At 37.7% G+C, this 24,600-nt stretch overlaps 1 protein-coding gene across 1 annotated transcript in view; it reads right to left on the reverse strand.

Moving 5' to 3' along the window:
* Positions 1–24,600, reverse strand: part of SPHKAP (SPHK1 interactor, AKAP domain containing) — a 98,666-nt gene that overhangs the window by 65,949 nt on the left and 8,117 nt on the right. The window contains exon 2 of the mRNA XM_065880184.1: positions 14,001–14,108. Coding sequence (XP_065736256.1) covers positions 14,001–14,108 — 108 coding nt within the window. The remainder of the gene's footprint in view (positions 1–14,000; positions 14,109–24,600) is intronic.

Genomic DNA, 24,600 nt, shown 5'->3' on the forward strand with positions numbered 1-24,600 from the left:
AATAAATAAAATAAAATAAAAAAAGAAAACATCAGTCTGTTAGTATCACATTTTAAAAGTATTCATACATAAATATTATTAATTATAAGCTACTCATATTTTTGGTTTTGTTTTCAAACAAATGATGTGATGTAAATTTTCATGCACCACAGGAATTCATATTTTTGTGTCATCTGAAATGTCTTGTGGGGCTTCATTTTAGGGAGTTTCTAAAATGTTCACCATTGATTAGTTGTGAAAAGTGCTTTCATAAACTAAAAACCCAAGTGGACTTTGCCTAAGCAAATCAATTCTCCCTTCGGTTTCCAGGCACATGAACAGGGCTCAAGTCCAATTCTTTGCTTTCCCACTTTCGAATAACTTCTCTTTAGATCAAAGAGATCTCTGGCCGTATGAAGCGTGAGAAAGGGTTGTGGTGGATAGAGGGAAGAGGGCATCTTTAAGACAAAGTTACTGAAGGAAAAAAAAATAGTAAAATTGAGTTGTCATAAGAATAGCTCAAAGCCTGTGACACTGATGAATTCCCTTTGCAGTTACTAACGTAAACCAAATATACATCCCTAGTTCTTTGTCTCTTAAGAAATTCAGCCGGAATGTGCTTTCCCAGACTAAAACATTAGAACAACAACACTCTGCTGAGTTAATAGAACACCACACTGAAGGTCAGTGCAAACAAGTAAAGGTAGGAAAATTACGCTGCTTTCACTAATCAAGCAAAATATCACTTTCTTCCAATACCGGACTGTCAAGAACAATGAATAAGCATTTGAAAAGAGGCTTCAAAATTGGAAGGAACCTTTGAGGTCACATAGGCCAAGTCACTTGAGAATTTGTTGTGATAAGTAAAGTATGGCCCTTAATTTTAGTATCAGTTTTTCTAGCCTGCACCAGCCTCAAATTATTAATGTTATTAGATGAAAATTGCAGTGACCAGAGAATTTTCTTTGATACAGATATATCTATCCATGAATTTCTGGCTGAAAATATACAAAATTCTGGTGATTTCAAGGATACATGACTAAATTCTCTTGTAGGTTGATAATATAATTTATTGGAACAAATGAGTGACATAACTAGACAACTGGGTTTGCTATGCAGTCAGTACTAGAGAGGACGACTCAGTTTTAGCTATTTGACATTTATCATCCTTTGCCAGACCTCATTTAATGTCTAAGTAGCTTCCAGCCAGCAGCTATATTGTGAACCAATTCATGCGGTGTCAAGGGGAACATTTTACGGTCTATTTTGTGGGCTGATGATGAAATTATATTCCTTAAAGTTGAAAAATCAATGCTATTTAACAAGCTTTTTTTTTTTTTTTTGCGGTACGCGGGCCTCTCACTGCTGTGGCCTGCTCCCGTGGCGGAGCACAGGCCCCGGACGCGCAGGTTCAGCGGCCATGGCTCACGGGCCCAGCCGCTCCGTGGCATGTGGGATCTTCCCAGACCGGGGCACGAACCCGTGTCCGTTGCATCGGCAGGCGGACTCTCAACCACTGCGCCACCAGGGAAGCCCTGGCTTTGCTATTAATTTAATCTGTGGCTTTAAGCAATCTTCCTCCTCATTGCTATTTTGTTTTCTCACCTGAAAAGTGAATGGAGTGAACAATATACCCTCTCAGGTTTATTCCAGCTCTTGGGCTCTGCAATTTCACCAATGGTACTTTAGTCATTTAGCCTGGCAGAATAGGAGAACTCTCGTACATTTTGTTTGTTTAACATGTGATGTAAATACACTCACCAAGAGCTATTTTATTTTGGTGCTACCACTAGGCTCTGTCAAATCCATACCGTGATTGTGTTCCCAGGGTCAAATAGTACCAACGTCAAAGTGCTTCCTCATTGGCCTGTCATTTAGCATAGTACTTTAAAAACTAGGATAACAGTGGTGACTCATATTCATATTCCCTTGGAATTCATCTTTAATTCAATTAAAAATTAGAGTCATGGTCTTGAATTAGCTACTGAATTGACTCAGCAGTCCCTGGAGGAATTATATGACGCTGAGGGTGGTAGTAGGGGACTGGTAAAGTAATTATTTGTACCGCTGGAACCTTAAAGTAAGTCTAGACATTTGAGGCTACAAAGGAATTCAGGAGAAAAGGATACCAAGATATCAGTGGACTTCTAAGGTTGCTAAGGACTTCTTTGGTTTTTTGATTTTTGCTTTCTGTGTTTGCTTTAGATTTTTGCACATTAAATATTTAGAAGAAATATGTGGGGCATTAAACAATAAAATAGTGACAGTGGGGCTGAAAAGGCACAGCCAGAACTGAGAAATAAAAGCAACTTTTTTTTTTTTGTGGTACGTGGGCCTCTCACTGCTGTGGCCTCTCCCGTCACGGAGCACAGGCTCCGGACGCGCAGGCTCAGCGGCCATGGCTCACAAGCCCAGCCGCTCCGCGGCATGTGGGATCTTCCCGGACCGGGGAATGAATCCGTGCCCCCTGCATCGGCAGGCGGACTCTCAACCACTGCGCCACCAGGGAAGCCCAGAAGCAACTTTTGATAACTAGTTAGAGATGAAGCGTGAGGGAGAAAAATAAGATGAGTGTGATTCGGAGGATTATAGCTTGGGAAAATGTGTAGATTACAAAACCATCAATAGAAATTTTGGGAGGAGGAACATATTTTTGGATAATACCCAAGTTATGTTGACTATGGGTTATTTTTTAGATTTTCAGGTGGGTGTATCTAACAGGCACTTAGAAATAAGTCTGTAGTCCTCAGATGGTGGTCATTGGTATAAAGATGTGGCTGAAGCCATGAGGTAAGGATGAATGATCCAGTGAGAGGCTTTTGCAAAGACCTTTGGGAAAAGCCACATTTAAGTGCAAGGTTGTGGGGAGCAGAAGTCCAGGAATAGGACAAAGAAGAAATGATCCTAGAGGTAAGGAAATAATTAAAAGAGAGAATGATGTTCCTGAAGCCATGGAAAAAATAGCCGGTCTTCAGAAGCTGGGGGGGTGGGTATATGTTTAGTTAGTGTTCTGCTCAAAGCTTAGGAACATAAGCAGTGGCAACATGTTAGTGGATTTGCTGTCACAAATAAGAGCAATCTCAGCAGAAAGGTAAGATAGCCAGATAGTAGCCAGATAGTAGCCAGATAGTAGCCAGAGACAATACATTTTTTGTTAGTTTTTAAGTCTGGTGGTCAAGAGAAGAAGGAACATAGGGTGAGTGGTTTCACAGAGAGCTAGGGTCAAAGGAAGTGTTTTGCTTGTTTTAATATTTGCTTTTTAAAGAGGATTCGGAGTAACATAAGTATTTATAAGGAAGGAGGAGAAATATATATGTAAATATATGTGTACATGTAAGAATGCTGTGGTGAAGAGTACTTTCATTAAGAATGATGACATTTGCTCTCTTTTAAGACAAAGCAATTTTGAAGGAATACAATATTGAAGTAATTGATAAACTAGCTGTCAGTTCCCAGTGAAGTCAGTAATGCAGGAAATTACAGTTAAGTCCCCCAGGAATTAATCTGAAAGACATAATGCAATATTTTTCCCCAAATTGTCCTGAATAAGTAATGATTAAAAGTTGACAAAAAAGTTGAAATGACTGTTTTGTATAAACACAGATTGACTGACAAGTCTGTAAGAATTTTTGAGGCAGCAGGCTGGTTCCAGGGCAGCCTGGGGTACAGAAACAGAATGGGCAAAGGGACATAGGTGTTTGAAGAATGGCAAGTATTCTAATGAACCCAGGGAATGGGGGAAAGTGAGGGCTGACTGAGAGGCAAATTTGGAAAGGGCAGATGGTGGAGGATCTTGAATTGGATGTTTGGGTGCAAATGTACTTACAGGATTGATTTTTATCTTTTGGACCATTTTTTCTTTGTTAGGTCTTCATGAAGTCAATGAACAACATTTCAACAGAAATATATATATATATAATATATACATAATATATATATAATGTGTATATAGTGTATATATGTAATGTGTATTTATATATATTTCAATAGAATACACATTATATATTTATATACACATATAAATAAATTGGTATAACTCATGTCCACTGTTCTTTATATTCCAGGTTAGGTAAGACTGTATTTTCTAAATCATCCTCTGAGAATAAGGCCACAGAGGGTGGTATTGTCTGCTTGTGGAGAGTGGTAACATTTTGGACAAGCTAATTCAGGTAATGAGAAAGGAAGTTCTAGTAATGTACTTGGTCCTGGACTCATACAATTTTTGAGCTGGAAAACACTTGAGAGATTGTTTAGTGACAGGGATCCTAAATTCAAATGCAAATAGAAATTAGCAGGTAACAAGAATGAGGCCAGGTGGACACAAGATGAAATGACAGATGTCAGAAACGAGTCCCACCAGCTGATTCCATCTGATACGGGTGGTCTGTTTTGAAAGAAAATTTTATTGCTGCCCAACATTTAGAAATCAGATTTCATGTAGAAAACTAGATTTCTGACTTATTTTGAAATATTAGAAGATCTTCAACCCAAGACCTGTATTAGCATTTGGAATCAAGGTGAATTGACATGCCTGCTCTTTTTAGCTTGTGGGGAAAAGTGTGGAAGGAAATAACCAGTGTCAAGAGTAGATCCTTTAACTAGTAGAGTTAGGGAGCTTTTCTTTCTTACTGCTTTCAAATGTTCTGTTATGAAATTGCATTATATTTGATAAAAGAAAGAAAATAAGTTATAAGTAAAAGTGATACATCTCAGTCTAAAAATTGGTTGCCTGGGATGTCCAAGCGGTACTGAATTCTGTTTGGTGGTAGAAGCAAGGGCCATAAATTAATTGATCTTGACCTACAGGCAGGTGTCCTGAAGCGGCTTTGACTGTCTCGTGAGCCTTTCACTTTCAGTCCTTCCTCCTAGTGCACATGGCCTTTGATGAGAGCAACAAGAGGACTGGGATCTTTTGGGGGAAGCAGAGGCTGTTTCCTTTCCATGTCTGTGCAAGAGTGAGGTGGCAGCTCAGTTTGAAACACATGAATAGGAGGTACCTTAGGGGAGACTAGAGATTAAAATTTCAGAAACTTGAGAGCAGCAGTTGCAACTGGGTGTGATGCTGCCCCTTGCCCGCCTTCCCCAGCCAGGGGAAGTTGGTGATACCTGGAGACATTTTTGGTTGTTACAACTGGAGAGTAGGTGCTACTGGCATCTAGTGGGTAGAGGCCAGGGATGTTGCTAAATAGCCTATGATGAACAGGAAAGCCCCTGCGACAAAGAATTATCCAGCTTAATAGGGCAATGGTGCTGAAGGTTGAGAGACCCTCCCTAGAAGAATTCATCCCTGGGTACTTAGCAAAACTACCCTACTCACTGCTGACAGACTGTCTGCTAAACTCATTGTATACTATTAAAGCAAGCCTGAGGCATAACTTAGCAATGGGCAAAGTTTCCTTCACTCGTTTCAGCCAATTCAGATGCTTCCGGCAAGTACATTGAATGACTCCAGATAGTCTAATTAAATTCCACCAACATCTCAGATGCTATGGACCAGCTGACAGGCCAGGTACTGTCTGGAATATACAGTGAGGGCTGTCTCTGGCCTTAAAAAGAGTGTAATATCCAAGGATGGAAGGGCAGGAATTCTGCTTGTAGCACTTTCTCATTTCCTAATAAAGGCCTAGGGTGAGCTTGTCTCATTGTTATAAAAGAGAGGAAATAGTACTCCAGAGGCTTGGAACTGAAAACAGACATCCTATGGTGGTCATTAGCCAGGCCCACTTTTGTATTTCTTCCTCTTATTTATTTATTTATTTGTTTTTAAACTTCAGTCTCTAAGTTGTGAAAAAAAAATTAACACTATTACTTCTAACTAGTTTTCCTGGGACTTTGGAAAAATTGATTAAGAAAGACAAGTTAAACCAAACAATTCTGCTAAAAAGATATCTAAATTATGTAGTCAACATCCTTGAAGCTTAAAGGTATTTTAATGAGAAACACTGTTTATTGCTGTTGGTTTTTCTTGACTGATTGGCTTTCAACCAAAGGAAATTTGCTGTAATTGCAGAAATTGTATGAAAATGGAAACTCAAACCAAATCTGAGCTATTATAATAATGCGTTCTTCTGTCAAAAGGAATTTTTAAAAATTTGAGAAATGGTTTGAACACCCGGGTTTGAAATTACACTCAGGTCTATTCATCTGTCTGTATTTTTAGTGGCAAAAATACCACTAAAATACTTCATTATGTACTTGAAACTCGGCTCACACGCTTAACAAATAATCTCTTGCTTTTGAGGGGACCCTGAAAGATAGAGATCCCTGTATGTGTGCTTATCAGAACCCCAGCTCTCAGTTATAAGCTCCTTTCTTTTTTTTTTTAACATTTGAAATAGGAGATTGTTTTAATGCCAATTTTTGCAATATACTAGAAATCCTACCTCTTGCAAAAATAATCAAACATTTGATAAAATATTTATGTTAACTTGAAAATGTGCAAAGATATACATATATTTACTAAATATTTATTTATTTAAATTTTAAAAATTGAGGTATAATTTTTTTTCTAATAATATATATATTTTTAACATCTTCATTGGAGTATAATTGCTTTACAATGGTGTGTTAGCTTCTGCTTTACAACAAAATGAATCAGTTATATATATACATATGTTTCCATATCTCTTCCCTCTTGCGTCTCCCTCCCTCCCACCCTCCCTATCGCACCCCTCCAGGCGGTCACAAAGTACTGAAGCTCCTTTCTTCATCCACACATTCTTCCTGGTGTGACTGATCTTCTCTACTTTCTGAGGGTCACCCTGAAGACCCTCAAATCTCTTCTCTCTCCTCCTGATCTTGTCAAAAACTCCCACTTGTAATCCAACTACCAGGCTGGATTTCCACTTGAATGAGTAAGAGACACCCAGCATCACCCCCTCCTCCTACCTCCAACCAGTTCCCCCCCACCAGTCTTCCCCATCACAGTAAATGAAACTTCCATCCACCTAGGAGCTTATGCCAAAATCGTAGGACTTATCCTTGACTTATCTTTCCTTTATTCAATCCATTAACATGTCCTGTTTTGTTTTGTTTTTTTAAACATCTTATTGGAGTATAATTGCTTTCCAATTTTGTGTTAGTTTCTGCTGTACAACAAAGTGAATCAGCTATACATATACATATATCCCTATATCCCCTCCCTCTTGCATCTCCCTATCCCAGCCCCCCATCCCTAACCCCTCTAGGTTGTCACAAAACACCGAGCTGATCTCCCTGTGCTATGCGGCTGCTTCCCACTAGCTACCTATTTTACATTTGATGGTGTATATATGTCCATGCCACTCTCTCACTTTGTCCCAGCTTACCCTTCCCCCTCCCCATGTCCTCAAGTCCATTCTCTATGTCTGTGTCTTTATTCTTGTCCTGCCCCTAGGTTCATTAGAACTGCTTTTTTTTTTTTTTAGATTCCATATATATGTGTTAGCATACGGTATTTGTTTTTCTCTTTCTGAGTTACTTCACTCTGTATGACAGACTCTAGGTCCATCCACCTCACTACAAATAACTCAATTTTGTTTCTTTTTATGGCTGAGTAATATTTCATTGTATATATGTGCCACATCTTCTTTATCCATTCATCTGTCGACGGACACTTAGGTTGCTTGCTTCCATGTCCTGGCTGTTGTAAATAGAGCTGCAATGAACATTGCGGTACATGACTCTTTTTGAGTTATGGTTTTCTCTGGGTATATAACCAGTAGTGGGATTGCTGGGTCATATGGTAGTGCTATTTTTATTTTTTTAAGGAACCTTCACACTGCTCTCCATAGTAGCTGTATCAATTTACATTCCCACCAACAGTGCAAGAGGGTTCCCTTTTCTCCGCACCCTCTCCAGCATTTATTGTTTCTAGATTTTTTGATGACTGCCATTCTGACTGGTGTGAGGTGATACCTCATTGTAGTTTTGACTTGCATTTCTCTAATGATTAGTGATGTTGAGCATCCTTTCATATGCCTCTTGGCAATCTGTATATCTTCTTTGGAGAAATGTCTGTTTAGGTCTACTGCCCATTTTTGGATTGGGTTTTTGTTTTTTGATATTGAGCTACATAAACCACTTGTATATTTGGAGATTAATCCTTTGTCAGTTGCTTTGTTTGCAAATATTTTCTCCCATTCTGAGGGTTGTCTTCATCTTGTTTATGGTTTCCTTTGCTGTGCAAAAGCTTTTAAATTTCATTAGGTCCCATTTGTTTACTTTTGTTTTTATTTCCATTTTTCTAGGAGGTGGGTCAGAAAGGATCTTGCTGTGATTTATGTCATAGAGTGTTCTGCCTATGTTTTCCTCTAAGAACATGTCCTGTTTAGATATACATTGTAATTCCTTGATACAGTAAACAAAGTCAATGATCTTAATTTTTATTATGTGACATTTTACCTACAACTTATAAGATAGAATTTAGACTCAATTTTCAATCAAAATAAACTTATAAAATGTTTCTCTTTAATAGTTTCAGGGGCTTCCCTGGTGGCGCAGTGGTTGAGAGTCCGCCTGCCGATGCAGGCTACACGGGTTCGTGCCCCGGTCTGGGAAGATCCCACATGCCGCGGAGCGGCTGAGCCTGTGAGCCATGGCTGCTGAGCCTGCGTGTCCAGAGCCTGTGCTCCGCAACGGGAGAGGCCATAACAGTGAGAGGCCCGCGTACCGCAAAAAAAAAAAAAAAAAAAAAAATAGTTTCAGGATCTAAGACATTGATAAATGTTATGGACTAGGTCTAAGACCTACCTCCAAGTTACTACTGTATTATTTGGCCACACGCTTTAGGTTCAGCCCTCAAATTATTTATCAAAATCTCCTTCTCAGTTTTATTGATCACTTTTCTAGGTTTTGGTTTCTTCCATATGGCTTTCGTGGATATAGAGCCACCTAGTTTCTTTGGTGGCAGACTCTTTTCTCTACCATCCCTCTGTGTCATGCTTCCCAATAAAGTGTCCTTTCTAATTCATTGGCTTCTAGAAGCTTGGGAAGGTTCAGTGGAACTCTCATTTGACTGAGACTCAAAAGTTTTCTCTGGGACTCTTGGATTTTTAAAATGTGTCTGGAGCTACTGCCCAGGGTGAGATGAGGTCACATGGACCAGCTCTACTGCCCCAGTGCAGACTTGCTTTGTCTGTTTTATCTAGAGCTTCTGTTTTGTTCAGTCTGGCTGACTCTGCCACCATTGTTTGATTTTTCACTTTTATGCAGGCAGCATTTAGCTTCTCTTTGAAAATCGTTGAATAAATATTTAAAGAATATTGCTTAGATCTACATTGTAATTCCTTGAGGCAGTAAACAAAGTCAATGAACTGAATTAGTAGCCTAAACAAGGGTTTCTGCAACTCTGGGCTCAACCTGAGTTTAAAATATTTACATTTCATACTGAAGTATGTAGAGATAAAGGGGCATCATGTCATTCTCAAAAGTTTTAGAGAGGAATCATATATGTGTGTTTACACACAGATGTATCAGTGAATGCATGCACAAAGGAGAGGGTAAAGCTAATGCAGTAATATTTGAGCATTTAGGGAATCTGGGAATTCTTTGCCCTCTTCATGCAATTTTTCTGTAAGTCTAAAGATTTAAAAAATAAGTAGAAAAGTTGATTTTTTTAGGAAAAAAACATTAAAAGTTGTTTGAAAACTTGGTAAATATCTGGACTAGATAATGTAAATGTCTCTTCACAGTTCTATAATTACATATTTCCTTAATCAAGTAAATCTAAATTTTTCCATAGACCAGCTTATCAAGTGGGGTGTTTGTCTCTTCTTTAACTTTTCTATTAAGTTTCAGAATAGACTAGGTCCCACTGAACAGCTGTCAAATATCTTCGTAGTTTTACAATATCATGTATGGAATGTTGAAGGCTGCTTGAGAATCTGATTCATTTATTTATAAATTTATGGCAAATGTAACACATTTTCAAATACCATGGTTCATTGATTAAAATGCAGTCTATAGGCTATAATTTACTTGCGGGGTGATGATAGCCAAAAGTCTTAAAATGATCAGTAAGGAAAGAGTCTGACTGTAACTATGAACAGCAACTATACTCCAATTAAAAAAAAAAAAAAGAAAACTATATGTTCAATTTCTTTTGTAAATATGTCTGTTCAAATTTAAAAAAAAAAGAAAGAATGTGAATTGTCAAGGTAATTTTAATGAAGCATTAAACCAAAAGATGGTTCTTGAAATATAAAAAATTAAATTCTAGTAAAGAGCAATAGGGGCTTAAAAAGTAATTAAATTATTATTATTATTATTTTTTTCTGCGGTACATGGGCCTCTCTCTGTTGTGGCCTCTCCCATTGCGTAGCACAGGCTCCGGACACGTAGGCTCAGCGGCCATGGCTCACAGGCCCAGCTGCTCCGCAGCATGTGAGATCTTCCTGGACTGGGGCAGGAACCCGTGTCCCCTGCATCGGCAGGCAGACTCTCAACCACTGTACCACCAGGGAAGCCCTAAATTAGTTTTTAATTTAAAAAAGTCAAGGGTCCTGAAAAGTCCAAATCCTACCACTCATGTTAAGATAATGCTTCTGCTGTTGGGTTTGAACATTGGCTTCCAACTTCATTTTCCTCGTCCACATTTCCCTTTTAAATAATTAGGTTAAAAAAAGAACACGGTGAAGGTTGGTATATGATTTTTTTTCTCAGAATGGCAAATCAGAAATAAAATTGTATAGTTTGATTGGAGAAATCTATTTACAAAAACAAAACCACAGTTTTCATATTTGATATCTTTTGAAAAAAATTTAAGGGTAAATTTCAGGGGCCTTCTGAGTCAGACTTCATGTTTCGCCAGCCTATAGTATTTCTTTTTTTAAAATTTTATTATTTTAAAAAAAATTTTATAGGAGTATACTTGATTAAAAATGTTGTGTTAGGGCTTCCCTGGTGACGCAGTGGTTGAGAGTCCGCCTGCCGATGCAGGGGACACAGGTTCGTGCCCCGGTCCGGGAGGATCCTACATGCTGTGGAGTGGCTGAGCCCGTGAGCCATGGCCACTGAGCCTGTGCGTCCGGAGCCTGTGCTCCGCAGCGGGAGAGGCCACAGCGGTGAGGGGCCCGCGTAAAAATGTTGTGTTAGTTTCTGCTGTACAGCAAAGTGAATCAGTTATACATATACATATGTCCACGCTTTTTTAGATTCTTTCCCATATAGGCCATTACAGAGTGCCCATTTCTGGCAGCTTCAAACTGCTCTTCACTAAGACACCTCATTTTACCTGTGAAATGAAAGCAATTCTTTATTGAGATAATGACCAAAAGTTATTTTTGAAGCTTGTTTGATGCTTGAGAACAAACAGCTGTTCTGACCCATGCCCATAACACCCTGAAGTGTTTCTATGCCTGAGATTGTCCCTCAATAAAAATTCTAAATGAACATCTTGAATTCAGAAAACATTGGTCCTCGGAGGCACTTAGTTCTAAGAAACTGCAAATCCAGATACTTGGAGTTCAGTATGATGGATACCAAGCCAATCAAAATTGAATATAAAAAAGTTGGCTACTAAGTTTGATCAGGAAGAAATGAGTTAAAGAAGCAACAATGAACATAGATTGGGGTACCCCAGAGTTATGAATAGAGTATAAAGCAATAAAATATGGGAAAGCTTTGCTACAGGTTCCTCAGAATCTGTTGTGATTATTTGTTAATAGATTTAGATTTGGGATTATTTCATAAGACTAATTTTTTAAATTAAACTTTAATGAAGATATTATTTTAAAATGCAGTTCTATTTTTTAATTTAAATTACAACTTCATTGTTACCCTTTTGTGGATAATTTGTTTTGAAAAGGAATTAAGTACTTTTTCCCTGACCATTTAGTGACTCCTTCCTTGTGTATGGCTATTTTGATCAAGAGATCCTTGTCCTGTCAAGCATTGCTGTTGATCAACTCTATTTTCCTCTAGATAATAGCTTCCCCTCAGCAATGTCCAGCTCTGGATTCTGTTTCTTCTCCTCACCCTAGAAATCTGTGCTAAGTAAGAAAGAGAGAAAGGACTCAGAAACTAAGAAAAAGTAACTACAAGATACTTTTTGAGAGATTAGGGTTCATTTTTCATAGGGATTCTGAAATTTTTTTACAGTTTAGAGTCATGGACAATTTTTCACATTTGTGTCAGTTTCATTTATTATCATCTCTTGCAGGAAAACTAATCTTCCATTATGCCTTTTACTTGTGTTTAGATTTTTCCCCTTTGGGGAAGTATAGAAAGAACCATAATGGCAGTATGAAACAGCTAGCTCAAGCTCACTGATGTCATCTGAAACTATAAAGGGACAAAGAATTAAGGAAGAAAGTCATACAATTTTAAGTCCAAATTTGAGTTCATTGGGATTGGGGGGGTTGTGACTAGAGTTTTCTTATACTTGTGAAGATCCAATGATAATCTTAAATTTGGCTATAAATTTACCATTTCTAATTGTAGATCTGCAATAGAGATTCCCAAAATATAAAGTTTAGAAAAGACCTCTTTGCCCTTTATTACACAATTTTTAGTGCCCCAACTTTGGCGCCTTCTCCAAATGGCAGACTCCTTTATACAGGAGCTGCTTTGATGACAACTTTGACTAGAGTGTAGATGCTGATAGCTTTTACTCTCAATTTCTCTCCCTTTTACAAATCAAAGCTGTGTAATTAGAGATCCATATCAGCAAATGCCTAAATTTTCCACCTCATCTCAGAATTGAATTTGCAAAGAAGGTATCGCTGTTAAATTACTTGCCACCTAAATCCTTTTTCGTTTTCGCCGAAGATTTTTAACCATCAACTGGTTTTCTGGACAAGGGATTAAAAAGTCCCCAAAATAGCAGGATCAAAATCATTTTGCCTAAACAAAGAGATTGAATTAAGTCTGTTGAATGGACTCTGCTTTCCTTGTGCTATGAGACTGCAGTGTGAAATGTTATACATCCTCTGTCTGCCAGTTCTGGTTCTGCTCATTATATATAAAAAGCTCCTCCATCGCATTTTCAGCTTCCTTTTCTTTCTTTTTTTTTTTTTTTTTTTTTGCGGTACGCGGGCCTCTCACTGTTGTGGCCTCTCCCGTTGCGGAGCACAGGCTCCGGACGCGCAGGCTCAGCGGCCATGGCTCACGGGCCCAGCTGCTCCGCGGCATCTGGGATCCTCCCGGACCGGGGCACGAACCCGTGTCCCCTGCATCGGCAGGCGGACTCTCAACCACTGCGCCACCAGGGAAGCCCCCCTTTTTTTTTTCTTTTAACGGAAATGTTGGCAGGCAACTTACCTCCAGGAGTAGCTCAGAGCTGATGCTCTCAACTTAGTCATGAGAATTACATTTCTCTCCGCTTTGGAAATATTCTCCCCTAGTCTCTGTAATCATGACCCCATAAGAGCTAGGCGATTGCAGTTAAAATGAAACATATAGTTTTGTAAAACATATAGGAAGCAGACTACTTCATATAGGAAGGAGAAATCACGTTGTTGATTTCTCGTATCAACAATACGCCCTTACATTCTAAGCCACAAGAAATATTTATCTATAAGGACGTCTCTTCCCTTGCAAAGGAGGGTTTTATACGTAAAGCTCAGATCCAGTATATAATATTAAAAAGCATGCCTGTATATTCCTTATGTTGAAAATGCTTTCAAATAATGACTATAACTTATAAGAATGGTAGAACATTTTTACACAGTTTTCATGTTGAAAAATACCTACTAGTAGGAGTTATAAAATATATTGCAAAGAATCCAAGAGCACTCTTGAATAGGCTTTTATTTCTCATCATACGATGCTATTTCTGAATCTTTTACACAGTCAGTTTTGAAAATGAAAACATCGTTTTTCCTTTTCAGAGAAATGATAAGATTAATTTACCTGTTGAAATGAGCAAAGCAGAAGAATCATCAGCTTCTGCCTGTTATTTTGTTAACGCTGTATAAAGCAGTTATGTATTTTCAAAAGGATGCTTTCCAAATCTTGTACTTAATCATTATGTCCTTGGTAGGAGTACATATGCCCGACTCCCCACTTTCTCAGCCTGCATCCCCAGAGTTGTGTTTACTTACAGAAGCGCAGTTTTCAGACCTGTCTTCCACGAAACCAATTTGGCAGGGCGTCCTCTGATTCTGCAGCCAGTAGTCTGTAGATTCCAGCAGGCTGTTGCTGCGGAGAACCTGAGGAACCAAACAAACTTCTCAGTGTTATTGGCAAGATTTTCTATTTAAACAAGGAACTCTTTTCTGAAGAATCCGTAAGTGTTTTGTTTGCCTCAGAGCATCTGGATATTAGAAAAAACTTCCAGGATAACAGCACCTCTAGAATGTGTAAAATATTCAACCAGGAATCCACTTTAGAGGGATACATTGAAGTGAATACTGTTGTTTCTTCTTTCATCTAATTCAACGTCTGGAAACTTCAGTGTACCTGTGACTTTTGCATAATTTGCAGTCAAGTGATTTTTTTGGGATATGGTTCAATTGGCAATGGGGAATCAAATTTCATTTAAGTGTTGGAACTCTTTTACATTCTACAATATGAAAATTTTCGATTAAAAAATGTAGTTTCTCCATTTGGTGCAATACTGTTACTGAAATTATGATTCTTTAGTTCTTCAGCTTTGATAATATATCTGTGAAATAGGGCACAGTTCTTCTAGAACACTTAGGATACTATATTAAATTTTAAAATTATTAGGAATAAGTAAGTGTCTTACAACAGCCCTTTCCCTTTTTAGAAGCAGTATGGTAAAGCAAAATCAATTTCAATTCATAAATGAACAACACCAACTGTGATTTACAAATGCCTTGTTTCTGGGCTTTGATTTTAAAGCAATGAAGAAAAATTGCATTTCTGAGCCAAAACATTCTGAAGATTCAATCTCATAAACAAACAAATGACTCAACTTCTGATGTGCCTTAACTCTATTCAAATATTGTATAGGATTTTTCTCATCTTATATAAGATTTCCAATGCTCTCCTGGTACCCTCTGCTTTATCAGGGTACATGTCTGCTACTATTTGACAACTACCTTCACTTAATTAATATAACACATTTAATCAGTTTGGTTAATGCCACAAAAATAGAATGACACTTCAATTACATTTCATTTGCAAGGATTGTCTTCTTTTGTTCTATAAAGATAAAAGTACATTAATTTTTGTCTCTGCATGTTGAGTTAACCAAATATGTCTGACACATTTTTCTATAACATTTTTGTTTCAGCTAAGTGATATTATTACTTTTAAAATATTTTTCCCACTCAATGTTTATTATTCCTGGAGATGACAAATTTTCATCATTCTTTTCCAGAACAGTACAAAGAGACACTTTGATGAGAAGGTAATTGAATGACGAACTTGAGTTATCACTGCAGACTCAAGTTGGCAATGCCAAGATTTTATCTAAACTGTGGTTCTTAAAAGTGTGAGCTGGGACCCGCTAGGGGTCACTGAGATCTTTCAGAGAGTCCAGAAGTCAAACTATGCTTATTATAATACTAAGATTTTATTCACCCTTTTCATTCGAATTATCTCATAAGTACTCAGTGGAGTTCTCCAGGGTCCACACAAGGTGTGATGGTGTAACAGGCTGACTGCAGAAGCAAATAGGAGAGTCTAGCTGTCTTCTTTTAAGTCAGATATTAAGAAGATTTGCTAAAAATGTAAGATGAAATTACTCTTCTCACTAAAGTGTTTTGTTTTGGAAAACATAGGTATTTTCCATAAAAATATGTATGTTAACATGTAATGTGTTTATTATTATTTTAAAATAATTTTAAAATAATAAATTATGCTTATTTAAATTGTTACTGTTATTTTAAAATTACACATATTTAGAATTTTCTTAGCTTTTTTTCTATGAATTATAACTTTATATAGCTTCTTTAAGTTTCAGTATTTTCATTTCTTTCTATGTGGCATCAGACTTCATCAAAATATGCTGAAAATACGATTTAGTATATAGCAAAAGCTGTCTTTTATAATTTTTATTTTATATTGACGTATAGTTGATTAACAATGTTGTGTTAGTTTCAGGTGTACAGCAAAGTGATTCAGTTTACATGTATCTATTCTTTTTCAACTTATTTTCCCATTTATGTTATTACAGAGTATTGATATGTCAACCCCAAACTCCCAATTTATCCTTCCCTGCCACCTTTCCCCTTTGGTAACCATAAGTTTGTTCTCTAAGTCTGTGAGTCTGTTTCTGTTTTGCAAATAAGTTTATTTGTATCATTTTTTTTGATTCTGCCTGCAAGTAAGTCAGACAAAGACAAATATCATATGATATTGCTTACGTGTGGAAATTTTCTTAGCTTTAATTTATAATATGGAAAATATCAATAAGTATAAACCCTACAATCAGAAGCTTCATGAGGTCCCCCAACATTTTTAGAGTGCAAAGGAAGTTTGATTCCAAAAAAATAAAATTGAGAACCATTGATCTAGACTAATTTTATTTAAAGAAGAAAAAGCTTCTCAGTCCACCTCCTCCACTGCCATTCACTTTTACTTTCAGCATATTTAGAATAGAATTTAAGAGACTGGACATTAGTGATCTAACCGCGTTGAAATCTAAACCTGGTCATTAGTAGCAGGAAGACCTTAGGTGGTTGCCTAAAATCCTGAGTCTAGGTTTCTACACCCGTGAATGGAGAGAGTAACACGCACCTGGTGGTGGGATCATTGGGGTATTCAGTGAGATGACAAGTGTCAAACACTTCAGCATGCAAGATGACAAGTCATCCTCTCAATACATGGTTCTCATTGTTACTATTTGATACGAACTTCAAAGGAAAATAGAAAATTGGAAGCCTTTGCCTGAAATTAGTGGATTGAAAGCATTTCAGATGTATGAAGACAAATTTTCTTCAGCAAATATTCTGACCTAAGGTGTAACTTCAGTTCAACATTTTGTAGTATTAACGGTTGCAGCTACTATTTTTTGCGTGCTTAGAATGTGCTGGGAAATGTGTTAAATTTTTCATATATTTATTTATTACTTTTAAATTTAGTCCTTAGTGCAGTACTATAAGGTAGGAATTAAAGAGAAGGATCTTCATGGCAAGTGTCATTTTGCAGATGAAGACCTTGAGGTTCAGAGAGATTTGAGTTCCTGCCCCAAGCTGCTCAGAGCTGGACTTTGAATTCGGTTTTGAAGATACCAAGTCTGTGAGTGAAATCATTTAACAATGTTGCCTTGCATAACCCCTACAGATGGGTGTGATTTGGGGTATGTTTCTGAAGCGTTATGTGCCTCTAATTTTTGTAAACATAACTACGTTTACTCTGCATCATAATAATGTTAGAGATTGTAAATGGAAGCATCAAATGAACATACCAGTTAAGAATACCTTGCAATGCAGTTTAATAACTCCTCTGACTAAAAATCCCTTCTTAGCCATTTCAAAGCTCACTCCACAGAAATTAGGCCCTGGACCTTTTCTGTATTCTAACATATTCAAGGCACATGTATCATGGTTGCAACAAACTGTGTGTCAACAGGAGAAAACAACTGCCACTTATCGGAGCTTATGAATTATTCCTGTCTTAAGTCAGCCCTAAGAGGGGAGCAGAGTTCAGACACAATTCACTTAGGTCTTCCAGAAAAGTGGTGGGCTGGACTGGCATATTTTCCAGGTGAAACACAGAGAGTCAGAGATGCAAATGCCGAAAGGCATCACCGTGACACTTCCACACTGCAAGATTCCCAAGGCCATGAAAAAGACTGTCTCGTGATGAGGCTGACTGAGAGAATTGTCACCTACCTAACAGATTTCTCCTGTGTTGAACTTCTCTGATATAGGGAAATAGCACAGAAAGATTAATACGTTGAGTCTTCTACTATAAGGGCATTTTTTGCACCTATTTTAAGCATAAATAATAACTAAACATATACAAAGATCTTGTTCTGCCCTATCCTAAGAGGGGGGAAAAAGTCGACAGCTTTATGGACCTGCTTACTCAGTGGAAAATGCTAGAAAGACTTCCCACTTGGCTATTCCATATCCTTTGGATCCTGAGTGTCTTCTCAATGGTCCGTCTTTGCTTTAGAGGAAACAGAAATGTCAGAGCGAGGAAGTGAAATTTAAAGTGCCACCTAAATCTTTCAATTGTTTAAGAACAAATGTTTTGAGGAGAACATCTTTCATGAGAATATTCATTCACGGTGTAATTTTAAAATGTGAATTTTATTCATCACAATTTAAAGAATAGTTTATTTGATCTTATCAATAATTAAAATACATTTCATTGATATTTAGAGATTATTAATTATTTAATACTTATATTCGTTCATTATTGACCAAAAAATAATACATTTAATTGAGAACTCTCTGGGCTAAGGCCCTAATAGATGTTATCTGAATTAAACTTCTAGACTTACGACGTAGAATTTGAGGGCTAATACGTGAAATGCACTTAAAACAGTGCTTGGCATATAGCAAGTGTTCAATAAACATTTGCTATTATAAAAATTATTATTCTGTTTGCCCAGACTTATAGGGGTCAATAATTTTCTTGTTAGTGGAGAGCTAGCATTTGAGCCAGGCTCTCTGGTCCCAAAGCCCCCATTAGGCATGGCTCCATTGCAAGCTGGTAAAATTACATAATTTCTCATCCTTGGATTCTACCAAACATATGTCTATGTATTTATCCATCTCTCCCTCACGGGCCTGATCTGGGTGGTCAGGAGCTTTGAGCTCCAGTCCTGACCCTGCTATCTGTGTGGTCAGGCTACCCAGCAGCTCCCAGCCTCCGTTTGTCCTTTGTATACAATTAAATCCTGTGATCTGAAGGGTCATATTCTACATGGAACATCAGTAATTCTCTGCCTTCGTCCTCCTTTCATTCCTTCTGCTGTTCCACTTCCCAAATACATTAAGAGCCAAATAAGCAAAGAAAATAAAAATGCAGGTTTCAATAAACCACTTAGAATCATACGTTAAGCAATTTTAACCCGTGAGAAGCTTTTGGTGTAATGGCTTAGCCAAGCCATTAGGAAAAGAGGAATGCTTGAAAGAAGAATATGTGCTTGAGAATTTAATGATTTTGAAGCTTTATGAATAAAATCTCCCTGCTGAGACAGTCACTGTCTGATGGCAGGGAGGGAAAGAGAAAAACTCACCAGGCTCTCAATGGCTCATTCATTTATCTGCTATTTTTAGCTGCAGGTTCATTTATTTCAGATGAAGAGCTAATAACAAACATGCTGTGCATTCAGTAGTTTGAAATAACAAGGGCACATTTTCTCTTAAAATTTCATGAGTGTCCTAAGCAAAGGAGAAAGAGTGTTCTGCTCTCTTGTACAGTGACTTTCCTTTTTTATCTAGAGAAGCAAGTTGTAGGAATTATATGGCATGGGGAGGGGATTTTGATTGGAGGGGATTTGATATGACATGGGGAGGGGAAAGTGGGCTCCTGGTAACCTGGACACAGCTTTAAACATTGCTGGGCAGAAAAAAATAATAGTAATTAAATTGGAGAAGACAGTAATTTAAGGTTAGTCACAGAGGTTTGGAGGCAGAGCTGATATTCTCTTCCATCTCGTCACTTACTGAGTGATCTTGGGCAAGTCATTAAGCTTCTGCAGGACTTAGTTTTTGCATTTATTACAGGAGGATGATTACAGGCACTTCAAAAAGTTATTCCAAGGCTCAAATAAGAGAAGGTTCATGAATGACTACGCTCTTAACTGAGTAGGCAATTGATAGGGGATGGCTTTTATTATGAGAATGCAGTAAAGTTGAGAAAACACATTTTCCATCTTAACATTTTCTTGATCTCTGCACAGCACCTGGCAGTTTCTCTTTATTTGTATTTGTGGGGCTCCATTCGTATTTTACCCCTCTCGCTTCTCTCATCTCCTCCTTCACTCAACATTCGGTCAACAGAGGTTCATTGAACCCTTTGGATGTTTGACACTGGGAATATTAAGATGAACGAAATGACTGCTGTGCCTTGGGAATTAAACTCTAAGAGGGGAGAACAAGCGCTGACAGCCCCGTGATAGAGAAAGCAGGTGCTTTGATCAGCACAATCCATGTCAGAGATCACCCAGGATGGAGTAGCCAGTTCAACCTGCGGAAGGTTGAGACTGTGCACTTGACCCTCGTGTCAAGTTGAATGATGCATCTGAGTTGTCTGGGGATGGTGGAGAAGGTTGGGAGAACATGTCTCTTTTTCTAACTAGCTTTCCTCTCTGATGCCCTAAAAGGGAGTATCCCCTCTGCATAGGGCCTCAGCGTGTTGCTCTTTCTACCCCTCACAACCCTTTTCCTCGGAGATCTTACTGACTCTCAGGGTACTAATTCCCCCCTGGGGGGATGACTCATTGGTCTACGACTTCATCTTTGACCTTTCTCTAGAGCTTGGCTTTTCACAGTTCTAGCTGTTAGTTACTTTTCTTGGATCTCCTGCTGTCACCTTGGACTCTTTGTGTCTAAAACCAAACCCTTCCCTCCCCAATTCTGGCCCTTAAAAGAAACCTGACTCCCTGACTTCTGTATTTGCAGTTAATGGAAGAACAATTCTCTCCTACCCTGGCTTAAAATGTCTGTGCCATCTGGAATGCCTCTTTATCTGTTTCTAGTCTTATATTTTGCTCTAATTTTTTCTTTAATTCACTTAACATTTAAGTACATGCTATAGACTAGTCTCTGGGTAATACAATAGTGGATAATGCAGACCTGATCTCCACATTTATGGAACTTAAAATCTGGCATGGAAACCCAGCAGTAAATAAAGGAGCACTGAAATACACTTCATACACTTTTAATTATAAATCGTGGTAGGTAGCATAAAGAAATTCAACATGGTGCAGTGATAGAGAACAAAAGAGATGGGATGATACTTGGGAAGGGCAGTTAGGGAAGGCTGGACACCCACAGGGTCCTTAACAATTACAATTGTTAACGTTGTAATGGTCTGTCTCTTCTATCTCCTTCATCCCTTGCCTCTCAAATCCATCTAGCTTACTGAAACCAGAATCAGAGATAAGTACTAGCCTTTGAAGACAAACCTGGTTTCAAATTCCGGTTTTTCCATTAATTAACTGTGCAACCTAAGGCGGTCACTTAACCTCTTTGAGACTCAGTTTTTCCACCTACAAAATGAGGTCGGTGTTGCACTCACAATGAGGAATTTTTTTAGTAGACATTAAAAATACGAAACACACACAGTATCTGACTACTTTGGGTGTTCACAAACAGTGAACAGTGAATAATAAATAGCTATTATTATCACAAATACGATTACTGATGTTATGTAATTCTCTCCCAAGCCCTTAACCTCAGTTGATTAATTGACCCAATAAACATTAGCATTGTACCATCTATTCCTACTGGAAACCAGACCAGGCGCTGGGGAACAAGGAAGGACATATTTGCTCAGTGAGCCCCAAATTTTATGGGCTTATTGTCAAACCATGGCCTAGTATTCAAGACAGAACCCAATTCAGCTCCCACCTGTTAATCATCTCATGAATATGTATTAAGCTCCAATGTTCAGGATACTGAACTATGCCCAGTTTAGGTGTTTTCCTGGCTTTGTCTCCAATACTTTCTCTGCACACACCCTCTGCTAGAATCTCCCACTTACTAAAAGAGCTCCAACTTCTAGACTTTATAATGCACATGCTTTTCCTCCTATCTTTCCACCAGCTCCCTGAACTTTTTCCCAGAAGTTCCTTCCCAGCTATCAAGATATAATTGAAACAAACCCCTTTTCCCTATCAAATGTTTCTTCTTCATGATGAAAACAATTTTTTATCTCAGAATTTTGGAATGTGCATGCATGTCTCGTCCTTCCCATTAGATGATATGAGTATTATTTCTGCAAGGCTTTTGTTTTCCTCAGAGATTTTATGGAAAGGTTACAAAGAATTTTTATGTTGAGCAAATTCCCATTTTCTACTTCTGTACTATCAAATATTGTCAAATTTTATTTTCTGATAATTGTAAGTATAATGATGTTAAGAAGCATCAAAGCCCTTAAAGAGAAAAATTTCAAACACAAAACGCTACGTTTGCCTAATGTATGTATCATGATTAATGATGGAATGGTGCTTAAAATTAATTGAATAATGTCATCAGAACAATGAACTCATTCTTCAAAAGCAGAGATTTATCGTTCCCCCAACCCCAAACAGGTAGACTCAGAGAAGTTAAGATGTGTTGGGATTTTGAGACATTGACTCTCTCAGCTGTCTGGAGGCTGGAGAGAAGCTGGGTTGGCCATTCCAGGGCAAGCACCTCTGGCCATCTGCTTATTCAAGAGTTCCAAATGAATATTCTTTTAAAAAATATGTATAATAATGTGGAAAAGATTTGGAAACACTGTCTAAAGAAATCGTCCTTTCAAATGTTGCACTTCATTTTCATGAATGTGTGTTGGAGATAAGGAAAGAAAAAGCAAGAGGAGCGATAAAATGAAGGAAGCCAGATAAGTGCACTAATAGAGTTCTGAGCATCCCTCAGAGAAGAATCTCCAGGCCCCTATTGCTGTTCTAGCCATTTTCTAGGAAACTCAATTAAATTTTTCTTACACAAAGAGATTGTAGTGCGAGCAGGGCAATTAGATTTGCATAGTCAGTGGTAAAGATGGCCGAGAGTTGATAAGAATGATGTTAGGGAAGAACGAAGACAGCTGTTCATCAGATATTATTACCTATTTGCTCTGCAATAAACAGTGGCATCTCTACTGCTGGTAACATTTTCTTCATAGAGATATCACATCCCTATAAAATTCACCCTTTTATCAATTACAGGAAAAAAATCTGTAAAAAATACAAACACATGGATGCTAAATAATACGCTGCTAAATAACCAAGAGATCACTGAAGAAATCAAAGAGGAAATCAGAAAATACCTAGACACAAATGACAATGAAAATACGATGACCCAAAATCTATGGGATGCAGCAAAAGCAGTTCTGAGAAGGAAGTTTATAGCGATACAATCCTACCGCAAAAAACAAGAAATATCTCAAATAAACAATGTAACCTTACACGTAAAGCAATCAGAGAAAGAAGAACAAAAAAACCCCCCAAAGTTAGCAGAAGGAAAGAAATCATAAAAATCAGATCAGAAATAAATGAAAAAAAATGAAAGAAACAATAGCAAAGATCAATAAAACTAAAAGCTGGTTCTTTGAGAAGATAAACAAAATTGACAAACCATTAGCCAGACTCATCAAGAAAAAAGGGGAGAAGACTCAAATCAATAGAATTAGAAATGAAAAAGTAACATTTTTCATTTCGTTTTCAAAAGTAACAACTGACACTGCAGAAATACAAAGGATCATTTTGTGTAATTTTACACACTTATTTTATGTTGAGTTAATCTGTGCCTTAGTGAACTTTTTGGAGAACTCTGTAATCTTTTGTTTTCCACTCTGGGATATGATACCTTTTCATTACCTCACAGCGAAACTCTATTGCTTATTTAAAGCACACTGAATTCCTAAAAAGAGACAAGGAAACAAACTGGAAATTAAATTATTGTGTGGAGGGAAAAAAGTGGCATAGAAAACTCAGTGGTTTCGTCTCAGTTTCTCAGAAGGTTGAATTAAATGTTAAGATAACATTTTCCTTTTAATGATGACTCTTCTGGCTGACTGCCTGACGTTTTATGTATTTAGCCTCCTTTGACAAAAGGGGGAAACTGTTTCCAAAGTATGAATAATCATGTTTGATTATTCATAGGACATATTCTGCAATGATCATCTGGTTGGATGTGAAACATTCTTGCATTACACGACTGACACCTAGTACAGTTTGGAAATCTTGCAATTGACTATTACAAAAGTATTGGAAAACAATGGAGTTCTTTTAAGGCCTTGGAACTAGCAATTCTCCACTGTCAAGGAGCAGATCAAAGGCATAGGTGGTTTGGAAGTTTGGGAAGGAAATGCTTAGCAGCGGATCTGCAATTCTTTCTCTCTTTACTGTGGAGAATGGTGGGAGGGAATACCCCCAGAGAAGAAAGAAGGTGACATTCTCATATTTCGTTATAAACGTACTAACCTCAAGATAAACTGTACTCTTATAGCGAGAGAGTCCTTATCTATTGGATGCTTTTAGCAATCCTGGTCGAACTAAGCTTGCTTCTGGGAAATAAATATGAAATATACTGATTTATAAATATTTCTGACAAATGTCACACATGCAAGTAACTGAGTATAAAATGGAAATTTTCACGAACAAAAGGGTTCTCTTCTTTGAAATTAATGTCCCCATGTATGTAATCTGGAGACTTTGTATATTAACCAGGCACAGAGTTTATCCTAATGTGGCAAGAAATGAACTAGGTAGACAGTTTCAGATCTCTCCCTGCTTTTCTTGTGCCACACAATTACTCTATCCTGGAAGTTACATTGTATATCAATGCAATCACAAGAAAGGTATAAGAGCACAGAGGGCGATCCAGCAGTATCAAGCCACGCTTGTTTACTTCTGCCACATCACACTTCAGCCAGTCAGCTGGCTGAAGAATGCTTTGAAAGTTGATCAGAGCTTTCTCCACATGAAAATGAAAACCAAGTTTGAGTCTCAAGTATAAAATACAAGAGTTTCAAACACAGATATACTCAGGAAATGCTATTATAGTATAATTTATGAATGGTCTGATTTAAAGAGAGTCAAATTAGACATACATGGAGGACAGCTGA

This window comes from Phocoena phocoena, chromosome 7, assembly GCF_963924675.1.
Source record: "Phocoena phocoena chromosome 7, mPhoPho1.1, whole genome shotgun sequence".
In the NCBI taxonomy this organism is placed as follows: domain Eukaryota; kingdom Metazoa; phylum Chordata; class Mammalia; order Artiodactyla; family Phocoenidae; genus Phocoena; species Phocoena phocoena.